A 13,273-nucleotide genomic window follows, 5' to 3' on the forward strand; every position below is an offset into this window, starting at 1 on the left:
CTACCTCGGTCCCCCCCTCCCTCCGTCTCTGCCTACTTATTCGCTGTAAAACCACAAGCCACCGGTATCATCCACCTAGTGGAATGGGGCGCAATGAATGGGATCCGGCACCCCTTCAATTGGGGGGAGAAAATTAGAGATTCTCCGATTGATTATTTTCACAATCCATTTTTATTTAATAGTCCACACTACATCATGTGTCATACTAAAAAATAAATAATAAAATATTAATTAACTTAAAAAAAAAAAAAAAAAAAAAAAACTTTAAATGATTTTGGGTGGCCGACCCTAAGGGGTGGTTCGACCACCCTCAAATATCGATTGGGGGTGACCGAACCACCCCTAGGGTCATAGGGGTGGTTTCAGCCACCACCAAAGACCGGTTGGAGTAGCCGAACCCCCTAGTGCCATGGAGGTGGTTTCAAGCCAACCCATGGCTCAACTGAAATTACCGGTGACCTCATATTTTAAAAAAAAAATGATTATTTATTATTATTATTTTTAAAAAATTAATTAATATTTTATTATTTATTTTTTAATGGATCACGTTGTACAGTGTACGCTGTTAAGTGAAAATGGAAGACCCAAATGATCAATTAGAGAACTTCCGAATCCCAATGAATGACCACTATATGAAATAGTGACGTTTGCTCTTACAGCATCCTCGGCATATGAGCTAATTATCAGCTTTGTTTTTTCTTTTAGTTTTAAAAACATGTTTCAAAATAAAATTGTTTCCCCCCAGTGGACCGGGCACAATGAATGACGACTATATATATATATATATATATATATATGAAATAGTGACGTTTGCTCTTACAGCATCCTCGGCATATGAGCTAATTATCAGCTTTTTTATTTTATTTTATTTTATTTTTTTAAGTTTTAAAAATATGTTTCAAAATAAAATTGTTGTTATAGTAAATATTTACGTATATTGAAGCAATTCTTTTTTTTTATTGTTTCTTCTCTCGTCTCTATTTATTTAATAGTTTCTAACTTTGTTTTATAGTATCTGTGTGTGGTGTCCTGTTATTTAAAAAATTTAAATTATCTTATAATATATTCTTTATATGATTATATCAATTTTATAACCATTTTATATTAGTTGATATGATATATTTTAATTGTTAAAAAAAAAAAAAAACTTAAAATACACAATATCAAATGTGTTAAATTATCATTTACCTTAAAAGCTTAAGTTGATAGAAATATGTATACTTAGTTTAACATTTATGTAAATTTAATCACTTAGGCTCCGTTTACTTCGACGTAAAATGATTTCCAGAAAATGATTTCCGTATTTTATGGTGTTTACCTCGACGTAAAATAGTGGTCAACGGAAAATATTTTCCTTTTGACAAAAAATTCTTTTTTAATTTTAGGAAAATGGTTTACAGTTTTCAAAACCGTAAACCATTTTTCGACTATGAGCATCTCATTCTTAAATTGATGGATCTTGCCAAGACCCGCATAGAACCTCGTCGGGACTTGTCCGGGTTCCACCCGGGACTTGACCGGGACCTGATTGAGACTTGACCGGGAATTGCCCGGGACTTGACCGGGACTTGACCGGAACCCGCCCGGGACTTGCCCGGAAACCCGGAGGGACCTACTCGGGACCTAACCGGGACTTGCCCGGAACATGACCGGGACCTGCCCAGGACTTGTCGGGGACCCTGGAGGGACCTACCCGGGACCTAACCGGGACTTGCCCAGGACCTGACCTGGACATGACCGGGACCTACACGGGATCTGCCCGATACTTGACCGGGACCTGCCCGAGACTTGACAGGGACCCGCCCTGGACCTGCCCGGGACCCAACCGGGACCCGCCCGGGACTTGCCTGGAACCCTCTCGGGACCCGACCAGGACTTGCCCAGGACTTGCCGGGGACATGACTGGGACTTGCCCGGGACTTGCCTGGGACCTGACCGGGACCCTCCCGGGACTTGACCGGGACCCGCCCAGGACCTGACCAGGACATGACCGGGACCCGCCCGGGACCTGACCACGACTTGACCGGGACCCGCCCGGGACCTGCTCGAGACTTGACCGAGACCCGCACGGGACCTGACCGGGACCCGCCCGGGACTTGACCGTACCTACCCGGGACCGAGCAAGTCCCGGTCAAGTCCTAGGCGGGTCTCGGGCAAGTCCCAGTCAGGTCTCGGGTGGGTCCCAGGCAAGTCCCGGTTAGGTCCCTCCGGGGTCTCGGGCAGGTCTCGATTAGGTCCCGGTCAAGTCTCGGGCAGGTCCCCGGCGGGTCCCGATCAAGTCCCGGGAGAATTCCGGGCAGGTCCCGGTCAAGACCCGGACGGGTCCCAGTCTGGTCTCGGGTGCGTCCCGGTCAAGTCCCGAAAGGGTCTTGGTCAGGTCCCGAGCGGGTCTCAAGCGTGTCCCGGTTAAGTCTCGGGCAGGTCCCGGGCGGGTCCCGGTCAAGACTCGTGCAAGTCCTAGTGGGGACCTTATTGGAAAAAAAAATATATATATATATATATAGGATTTGGCTTACATGCTATTATTAAAATAATAGCATGTATGCTGTAGTTTAATCAACGGTCAAGATTGAATTTTTCAAAATCTCTTTTCATTTTCTCTCTCCTATTAAATGCTTATAAAAGTAAGTCAACTTTAAAATTTAATATTGACCGTTGATTTAACTACATCATACATGCTGTTATTTTAATAACAGCATGTAAGCCGGATCCATATATATATATATATATATAAAAAGATATTAAAAAAAATTATTTTCCGTGTGCAAGGTAAACGCCGTAAAATGTTTTCGACGGAAAATATTTTCAGGGAAAATGAATTTCTTGAAAATATTTTACGAAAGAAACCATTTTACGTCGAAATAAACGGAGCCTTAGTTTAATACTCCTCTTCACATAGAAAAAAATAAATTTAATAACTTAATCATTACTTTAACAAAATAGTATGAAATGAACGTAAACAGTAGCATCTATTTTATATTAAAAAAAAAAAAATTAATCATTTTTCATTTATACCAAAAAAGTCAAACGTTTTTCTTCGCATTAAAAACTGTGGGATAAGTTCTTAAATATTATCACGTGCTTAAAGCGAAAAATGAGTGACAGATACATCATAAGGCTTGTTTGCCAACAGTCGGGGCCGGCACTATAGCTGGTAGGGGTGGGCAAATTAACCGTTACCGTTTAACCGGTCGTCTACCGACTTCGACCGAACCGATATAAACCGTAGCCGATATGCCGATATCCTTATCGGTTAAAAAAAGTATACCGGAATTCGGTCCGGTCCGGTCCGGTCCGGTTAAGCGGTTCTTATCGGTTAACCGGTTAACCGATAAGAAACCGGAATTTTTTTTTTATTTTTTTTTTTTTTAAGTCCTAGTCCCAAAACGGTGCCGTTTAGTCTTTTAGAGAGGTTTCCAAATTCCCACAAGTGACACAGGTTTCCGAATTTGTGTAATGGTGTTGCCCATGACTTATTTTCCTTTTGCTAAGTGACTTTAATTAGTTAATACTTTGTTTATTATTCATTAATGAATTTTATTTTAATTTGAGTTTGGGTAGGTTTGATGTTTTTTTTTTAAGTGATGGCATTTGATGAGATTTCTTTGCCTTTGGTAAAAACATTTTTCATTAACTAGTTTTGCTAGTATAATTAGCATTCATTATGTTAATTAGTCCATTTGCTTTGGAAAAATGTATTTTATAATATTAAAAAAAAAAAAAAAAAAAAAAAGTTAAAAGTGGATCAATATAAAAAAGCTTCAATTTTTAGCCCCAAAAACAAATATTTGGGTCCCAACAAAAAGTATTTGGTCCCTAAAACAACTCATTTTTAATAAATTATTTTAGCCCAACAAAAAGTATTTGGGCTCTCAAAAGTCAAAAAAACTCATTTTTGGTTTTTGGCCCAACAAAATAAATCAATATAAAGCTATCGGTTAATCGGTTAACCGGACCGTTTAACCGTGTACCGTTTTAACCGAAATTATTGGTTAAAATTCTTATTGGTTCGGTATCGGTTAATAAACCGTTTAACCGAAAATTATCGGTTAATAACCGATAAGGTCCTTAACCGGACCGTTTTGACCGATACCCAGGCCTAATAGCTGGAACGGCACTGTTCCAGCTACAGTACCAGCAGCAAAAATTGACTTTTTACTAAATTTTTTTTTTAAAGCAAAATATTAAAAAAAAAAAAAAAAAAAAGGAGGAGAAAGATGTGGTGGTTCCAGCCACCCCTTGGCCAAGATGGGGTGGCCGGACCACCCCATTTTTGGCCAAGGGGGTGGCTGGAGCCACCCCCTGGCCGGCCACCCCTTGGCCAAAAAAAAAAAAAAAAAGAAAAAGGAGGATTGGGTGCATTAGGGGGGCAGGTATGGGGTGGCCGAAACCACCCCCAACCCCTTGGGGGTGGTCCGGCCACCCCCAAATGCACCCACTCCCTTTTTTTTTTTTTTTTTGGCCAAGGGGGTGGCCGGATCACCCCCTTGGCCATGGGGGTGGTTCGACCACCCCTAGATCGGCCAGGGGGTGGCTCTAGCCACCCCCTTGGCCAAAAATGGGGTGGTCCGGCCACCCCATTTTGGCCAAGGGGTGGCTGGAACCACCCCATCTTTCTCCTCCTTTTTTTTTTTTTTTTTTTTTTTTTTTTTTTTTTCTTTTTTCTTTTAACATTTTGCTTTAAAAAAAAAAAAAAATTAAGTAAAAAGTCAATTTTTACTGCTGGCACTGTAGCTGGAACGGTTCCAACTACAGTGCCAGCCCGGTTGTTGGCAAAAACAAGTTTTTGAAAGTTGTGTATTTTTGCCTTAATTAATTTGGCCAAAAATCCCTTTGGGGACGTCCCAAAAGTTTTTGAAGCGAAGGTTCGACCATTTCCGAATCCGAAGCCCTAATGCAAATTGGAGAGAAAAAGAAGAAGCTTTGCCCTCCAAAACGGCAAAAAGCATGTGAAATGACAAGAGCGTGCAGGCTTGTGTTTTGTGTAGGGTACTCATGCATCATTGTATTAATGTTTTGAATCAATTGCAAATATCATTAATTATAAACTTAATTAATATTGACTTTAAATTTCAGAACCCTTCAACCCAAACCTAATTAACCATGCATGTTCTTGTCAAAAGTGGTCCACCTCTGCGCAGTTAAATATTCAGTTGTAACAATTGCACATTTCTTTCTTTGGCTAATGTTATTTAATGGAAAGGAAGATCCGGAACAATTAATATACACAGGAGAAGTACGAGGCGGAAAACTGAGCGACAACAAGAGCAATAATAAGACGCAAAGAACAATTTTCACTTGACTGAAGCTTGCTCTTGGAATTATTTGAGATACTGCAAAAAAGATCAGCTCAAAAGGTTCAAAACAACAAGCCTGCAATATGATAACGGTGGCCAGATGAGAGATAGGGACCTAACTTCTAAAGAAGATATACACAATAAAATGATCCAACGCGTTCTACAGATTCTTAATTAAAACTAGAAATATGTTTTTTGTTTTCTCAAAATTATTAACAACCACAGAACATTTTTTAAAATATAAAATATTTTTGAAACGAAAGTTACAACAACAACAAAACACTTCTCACTTTAATGTCGTATCAAAATTTAAAAAAAAAAAAAAAAGAGTTTTTTAAACCAGTATTAATTAACTTCACTATATGTAAGCTTAAGCCATGACATAATCAGCATTTAACAATATTCGATAATTTTATCTTGATTGGTGTTTATGATTTATTAAGTACCAGAAATTTGGGTCTTATTTAGGCGGATTGAGGCTTCTTAGAATTCTCTTTAAATTTAAGATTTTTAAATTTATAAATCTCAACGGTTCATCTCATATAAAGCGTCTAAAATAAGTCATATTTTATAATTTAATGAGAAAAATACTAAAATAATATGACTTATTCTCATCTACTTATTTGAGGGTTACTTTTTTATTAAATTATAAAATATGTCTTATTTTAAAGACTTAAATAATACCAACCACTGACATTTAAATTTAAGAGATATCAATCCTACCTAGGCGGCTTAATGCTTTAAGTAGAGGAGATTGTTGGCTCTTACGGTGAGGCTTTACTGAAACAGAAGCCCAACTCTCTCTCTCTCTCTCACACATGGAGAATGGTAAGCAGCCACTTCTGTCCTCCAATGGGGACCAAAGCCAAGACCAAGACCAAGACCAGCTGCAGTACTTCGACCCAGTAGCAACAAACACTTCCTCTGCTGCCACCTTCGTCGCTGGCGCTGCTGACATCCCTCATATCAAGGGGCCTGCCGATTTCTTCACACAGTTCCTCATTGAATCAAAGAAGCTCTGGTACCTCGCCGGACCGGCCATCTTCACCACCATATGCCAATACTCCCTCGGCGCCATTACCCAAGTCTTCGCCGGCCATGTTGGTACTCTCGCCCTGGCCGCCGTCTCCGTCGAAAACTCTGTCATCGCCGGTTTTTCCTTGGGCGTAATGGTACATATTTGCGGTATAATTGATAGAATAGTACATGTATATTAGTATATATATATATATTGAATTTTGATTAATGATCAGTTTGGAATGGGGAGTGCGCTGGAGACGCTGTGCGGGCAAGCGTTCGGAGCGGGGCAGCTTGACATGCTGGGAATCTACATGCAAAGGTCATGGGTGATCCTGTTGTCGACGGCTGTGATTCTAAGCCAGTTATACGTGTTCGCGGAGCCACTGTTGAAACTGATCGGGCAGACGGAAGCCATATCGGAAGCTGCGGGAGTGTTCGCCATTTGGATGATTCCGCAGCTCTTCGCTTACGCCCTGAACTTTCCGATCGCGAAGTTCCTGCAGTCGCAGAGCAAGATCATGGTGATGGCTGTGATTGCGGCCGTGGCTCTTGTTCTGCACACTTTCTTCAGCTGGCTGTTGATGCTGAAGCTAGGGTGGGGTCTGGTGGGTGCGGCGGTGGTGCTCAACTCCTCCTGGTGGTTCATAATCCTGGCTCAGCTTATTTATATCTTCAGTGGCACTTGTGATCGCGCTTGGTCTGGCTTCTCCTGGAAGGCCTTTCACAATCTCTGGGGATTCGTTAGGTTATCTCTCGCCTCCGCAGTCATGCTGTGGTGAGCCATGTTTTAAGTTTTTTATTTTTTATTTTTTTTTTACTTATAAAAAAAAACTATCACCTAAATGATAATTTATCTCTTAAATTATCAATTACGACAATTTACTCCATCCTCCAATGCTAGTAAAATGATGAAATTACTCCTATAGAAATTTCAATAAGACAAAAATACCCTTAAAATTTTGAAAAAAATTAAATTAAATTTTAATATTTTTGTTTCTATTTTAATTAGGGGTAATTTTGTCATTTTGTTAAATTTAGGGGTACATTGTCATTGTTTTGGTAGTTTGGGAGGTAAATTGTCGCAATTGATAATTTGAGGGATAGATTGTTATTAGGGTGGTAGTTTGAGGGGGTTAAGTGGACTTTACCCTTGTTTATTTTTTTATTTTTATCGCCCGACTCTCATCTTGCCAAGCAAGTGATGCTCTATGGCAATATTTTTCTCATATTTGACTGATCTCATCTTACAAATCAACCATTAAATTTGTGGACTTATGTGAACTTTATATTAAATATGGTTCAGTGCCAATTGAGCTACCATTTAAGAACAATATAAAAAATTTATTTACCTTACATTTTCTCCTATCAAAATGACATTTGAGCTTGTATGTTTTGTTTTTACCTTTTTTTTTTTTTTTTTTTTAAGAAACAAAATTAAATATATATATATATAGCATACAGTGCGGAAGAATTAAAATTTTATTTTGTTGTATTTAATGCTTTTTAAATAATATATTTATCATATTAATTGCACACAGTACACTTATTTGTACTAGTAATATATATAACTTTTTTTGTCAATGCTTTTAAAATAGTATTTTTTTTTTCCTTCTAACAAAGAAAAGTAAAATGATTAACAAACAATACAAAACACTCAAAATTATTTTCATAGAAAAATAAAAATCACCATCTAGAACGTAGTCAAAGCAACCCATTTAACTTTTTTCTTAATTGTAATTTAAAGGTCATGCGTGTTTTGTTGACCTAAATTTTCATTTGTTTGAAAAGTTTAAATTCATAAAGATGATACTCCTAATTATTTAATCACTACTCTAATACGCACTACCACCATATCACTCATTTGAAAAATAATAAAAAAATTATTACTTTGGCTATTATTTTAATATAATTTTTTTTATTTTTTATTTTTTATCTTTAATATAATGACCTCCACTTCATGAAGCTAATCCTAGCTAATTAAACTAACTCTTAAAGACTTATTTTAATATACTCAACATCATGCATTTGTCATTGTTAAGGACAAAGTTAATGTTCAAACCCAAACAAAATGAAACATTAATTCGTACCTTAATTAATTTGTCTAATTATATCATAATCAAATGTCAAGCCGAATCTTGAACGTTATATATTGGATTAAATGCTTTCTTTTCTTTTCTTTTTTCTTTTTTCTTTTTTCTTTTTCTTTTTTTTTTTTTTTTTTTTCTGGTGGACATGAGTTCTCAACAGTTTCTTTCCTAGTTTTTTTTGTTTCCCACCTAACAAAAAAAATAAAATATGTTATATTTTTCTCTGAGAGAGAAAATATATACCGCATTTTGTAGGGTTGATATATGCTTGATAGCAAAGCTGGCATTCACGTAGAGAAAGCTTTATTTGATGAGTGTCTTTCCAAATCCTCCGCAGCTTGGAAATTTGGTATTTCATGGCGTTGATCCTCTTTGCCGGATATCTGAAGAATGCGGAAGTTTCAGTGGATGCCTTGTCCATTTGGTGAGTTTTATTATTATTATTATTATTTATTACTATTGGAGAGCTTTTTTCGCTGATTAGGGGGCAGCACATGCATTGATTAGGATCAATTTATTAAATTTAGTACGAGAGCTTTTCTCGCTGAATTTGGTATCTGTCTGACCAAAAACAAAGTCACCAACGTGGTCTATACCTACGACAAGTAAAGGTATGGTGTTTAATTGGGATTGAGATTCCTCATCATTTTTTTTAAAATTTAAGATTCTTAAATTTATAAATTTTGGTATTTTGGTATTTTATTTTATTGAAGTCTTTAATATAAGTAATGTTTTAATATTTAATGAAAAAATATGGCTAATTAAATTTATTGAGAATAATTTTCTCTTTAAATACTGAAATATAACTTATTTTAAATTTAAACGAAATGAACGGTTGAGATTTAATAAATTTTAAAGGATCTCAATCCGTATAATTGGATCTCTTTGGCTGGACGTGGAATTAATATTCTATTTTATTGAGGTTTTTTTAAAAGCTAACATACTTTAATTTGCTTTCTCAAACAAGGATAAAAATTATTTCAAAATCAATTGATATGAGATTATTGTTTATCAAAGCTACCTAGTTCAAAATTCAAAGCATACAGTGAATGTGTAGTGTACAATTAATTTGCTGCACTTGGAAATCTTGAAAAAGATTTAGCCGTACTTGAAACCAAAACGACACAAAAAAAGGTCTAATAATTAGGTACTCCCGCTACCCACCCTTCAGAAATGTACCTACATCCTCACCCTTAATTATCTCTAACAAGGCGCGATTGACGTGTACGATTGGCGTCTGAATCATCAAAGTTGCCCCCCAAAAGATCATAATAAGCCTTCTCTCACAAAAAATGCAAACCACTTCTTCTAATATTCAAACATTTCGTGTAAAAAAAAAAAAAAAACCTATTTTTTGCTTTTTGTGTGGTATGAAAATCAAAAATATTTTTTATATTTTCATATAATGTAAAGAACTGTGAAGAAGAAGAAAAACGACAAATAAGAATTTCAAAAGAAAAGAGTATAAGAATAAAAAGCTTTTCGGGTGTGATTGAGATCTAATCTAATTAGTCGGAATATAAACTGACCGAAGAAAAGAGTGGGTCTCTTTCTTGAATTCCCTATCCATGTCTCCCGTGGATTTGTTGGGATTTTTTTTTTTTAATTTAATTTATTTGTGGGCTATTGCTATTGATGTTGCAGCATGAACATATTAGGGTGGACGATCATGGTAGCTCTTGGGATGAATGCTGCCATAAGGTTTGTTGTAGAAACACACTAGCCTCCTATCAAGTTATCTTCTTTACTTGAAAAATATTAAAGTTTTATGTTAAAACTGTATAGTGTGAGAGTGTCAAATGAGTTGGGCGCAGCTCATCCAAGAACAGCACAATTCTCTCTAGTAGTGGCAGTAGCAACTTCATTTTTGATCGGTATTCTCATCTCACTTGTTCTGATAATCACACGAAACATATACCCGTCTCTGTTTTCAAGTGATACAAGTGTGGAAGCCCTAGTTAAAGAGCTCACGACAATACTAGTTTTATGCATTATCATTGACAATGTTCAGCCCGTTCTCTCTGGTACCTATACCCTTTGCTCCGCTTATGATTCTCTATGTTGAATTCTTGTATGTATACATCCAATAATATTAATTATTGGATGAATCTATTTTTGCAGGGGTGGCAGTTGGGGCAGGATGGCAAGCTGTTGTTGCTTATATAAACATAGCTTGTTACTACCTTTTTGGGGTCCCTCTGGGTCTCGTAATGGGTTACAAGCTTGATATGGGTGTTAAGGTAAGCCTTTTCTCTCCCTCTTTTCAGTTTTCTTTTAATTCATTTTTACTCCCATGTGGTCTCGTGAGGAAGATAATGATCTCTCGTCGCCTACTTCTTATTACTATGTGTTGCATGTGATTGAGGTCTGACTATGACTCACTCGGTCTTGAAAGAGTGCCTAGAAGAGAAACATTTACTAATTATCAAATTGAAAATCACCACAATCATGAGTAACAATGAAGCAGGAGCTCATTGCTTCATATAAAGTAAGGTGTTTACAATACATTAACCTCTTGTTTGGTTATATTGTCATTGTCAATTTTCAGGGGATTTGGTATGGAATGATGATAGGAACAATCGTGCAGACGTGTGTTCTTTTCATCATCATTTATAGGACCAACTGGAACAAAGAGGTAAAGTACTTCACACTTCAAAGGCAAACCAATCCTTAATTACACAAATTTGCTCCACACTAAACACGTGTTAAGCATTGAGGAATTTACAAAATTGGTGTGAAATACAGGCTTCTATTGCTGAAGACAGAATAAAGAAATGGGGAGGACCTACAGAACGAGAAGACAACGATGTAGAAACAACCGCTGAGACCTAAAAGTGAAAGTGAAGAAACATGACAGACTTTTTTGTAAACTTCCAAATAAAAAAAATTAGGCGGCGTAGTGGTTCTACCAATAACATCATCGGTGAGTGCAGACCCTACTTCTAAGCATATTTTTCTTCTACATTTTGAGCCCTATGCCCGCAAGAGCTCTTTCAACAATTTAGTGTAGCATCACATTTTTCTTTAAAGAGCAATTTAGTTTGACATACTGCCGGCAGTAGAGCACCCAGTGCAGATATTCTTGAAGTTTGTTTTCCTTATTAAGATTGTAGTGTGTTTTGTCATTGCAATTTCACTAATAATGCGATTTTAAACCAAATTGCATAAATGTATAGTTTAAAAATGTATTTTGAAAATGATATTTTTTTTGGCATTCTCAAATCGCAGGCAAATGAATGCAAAATGCACGGCTTTGAAGACTAAACTGTAATTTACTAAACACTTAGCTGCATTTTTCTAAAAGCATAAACCCAAACAGATGGTAAGGCTCGTCTGATTGAACTATTATAAAGAAAATTTGAGAATTAATTGAAATTGAATTTACTCTTGTTCAACAAGATGACTCCACAATAAGCCAACTACTTGCCCATTACACAGTAAAGCAACTACAACAACGGTTATCAAACACCTAAATGGCATAATCTGTCCGAGCCAACAATGAATAATGTTGTTTTTATTCTGTGACAAGTGAGCGGTAACAAGTAATGCTAGAAATTCTTTTTGTGTCTAATTAAAAATGACGTAGTTTTTAAAATTGCCATTAGACTTACGATTAATTAATATTTTTTGATCAAATAATGATTTTAAAAGATATTTTATTTTTAGAGTAATACAAGAGAAACTTTTAACTTTTAGCATTACTCCTACCCTGACCTTATTAACAGAAGAGAAAAAGGTGAGTTCTAACATAAGAGGAAATTACCCTTCAATCTCCCAGATGAACAACAACCAGCAAATATATTAATTCTGTCTTTGTTTCAATTATTTTAGAGTGATGAAAACAAATTTCCAAAGGACACTAATACCCATGAAGTACGAAGTTCCAACATTTTTTAAATTAGGGTTGATAACATTTTTGGTATTTGGATTTTGAGATTTTTTAATTTTTCTCCTTGTGTTTTAAAACATGACAAAACTAGTACCTTAGATTTTGGAAAATACCGAATCACCACCTTCAGTTTGAAAAATTCTATGGGGGTAGCCGGCCACCCCCAGTTTGACCTTAGGGGTGACCGAGCCACCCCCAAGGGCCATGGGGTGGTTCGGCCACTCCCATAGAATTTTTCAAATTGGAGGTGGTGATTCGATCTTTTCCAAAATCTGAGGTACTAGTTTTGTCATGTTTTAAAACTTAAGAGGTAAAATTAAAAAACCTCAAAACCCAAATACCAAAAAGTTATTGACCTTTTAAATTATAACAACCATGCGCATAACATTTTTTAAAATATAAAATATTTTTGAAACGAAAGGTCCAACAACAACAAGACACTACTCACTTTAATGTCGTATCAAAATTAAAAAATATGTTTTTTAAATCAGTATTAACTTCACTATATGTAAGCTTAAGGCATGACATAATCAGCTTTTAACATTAGATAATTTGTCTTCATTGGTCTTTATAATTTATTATTTTTTTGACATGTCCATACAAAAAGAGATAAATAATTCAAACTAATAATCTTCGCTTTGTAATCTCTAGCTAATTAAAGTATACCTTAGGAAAATGTTTGTGATTTATTAAGTACATGAAGAAGTTGGTTCTTACCAAGGCCGCGCTACTACTTTCGCGGCTACTACTTTAAGTACTGGAGATTGTTGGCTCTTACGGTGAGGCTGTTTTACTGAAACATAAGGCCATCTCTCTGTGTCTGGAATGGTAAGCGGCCTAGGTCTTAATTACCTAGGCCCTTACTACTTAGGCATCACCAGCAATGAGTTGTAGTTTAACAACTCAAAATACCACCTTTTTTTTTTTTGTTTCATTTTAACTAATTCATTTTTTACTACACACTCCAAGATCATCTATTT

At 36.3% G+C, this 13,273-nt stretch overlaps 1 protein-coding gene across 1 annotated transcript; it reads left to right on the top strand.

The window, feature by feature from the left end:
• Positions 1-6,059: 6,059 nt before the first annotated feature.
• On the top strand, positions 6,060-11,451 carry LOC132180027 (protein DETOXIFICATION 29). Its single transcript, XM_059592871.2, has 8 exons — positions 6,060-6,469; positions 6,551-7,092; positions 8,742-8,828; positions 10,049-10,105; positions 10,190-10,428; positions 10,526-10,644; positions 10,953-11,039; positions 11,150-11,451. The coding sequence occupies exons 1-8, from the start codon at positions 6,116-6,118 to the stop codon at positions 11,234-11,236; spliced, it is 1,572 nt and encodes a 523-aa protein (XP_059448854.2). The 5' UTR covers positions 6,060-6,115; the 3' UTR covers positions 11,237-11,451.
• The last annotated feature ends 1,822 nt before the right edge of the window (positions 11,452-13,273 follow it).

This window comes from Corylus avellana, chromosome 4 (assembly GCF_965113065.1).
Source record: "Corylus avellana chromosome 4, dhCorAvel1.hap1.2, whole genome shotgun sequence".
In the NCBI taxonomy this organism is placed as follows: domain Eukaryota; kingdom Viridiplantae; phylum Streptophyta; class Magnoliopsida; order Fagales; family Betulaceae; genus Corylus; species Corylus avellana.

Excerpts from the sequence above, each read along its gene's own strand:
- LOC132180027 (XM_059592871.2), top strand. The coding sequence starts at position 6,116 with ATGGAGAATGGTAAGCAGCCACTTCTGTCCTCCAATGGGGACCAAAGC. Across the intron at positions 10,429-10,525 it reads TGTTCAGCCCGTTCTCTCTG|GGGTGGCAGTTGGGGCAGGA; the intron begins GTACCTATACCC and ends CTATTTTTGCAG. Across the intron at positions 10,645-10,952 it reads AGCTTGATATGGGTGTTAAG|GGGATTTGGTATGGAATGAT; the intron begins GTAAGCCTTTTC and ends GTCAATTTTCAG.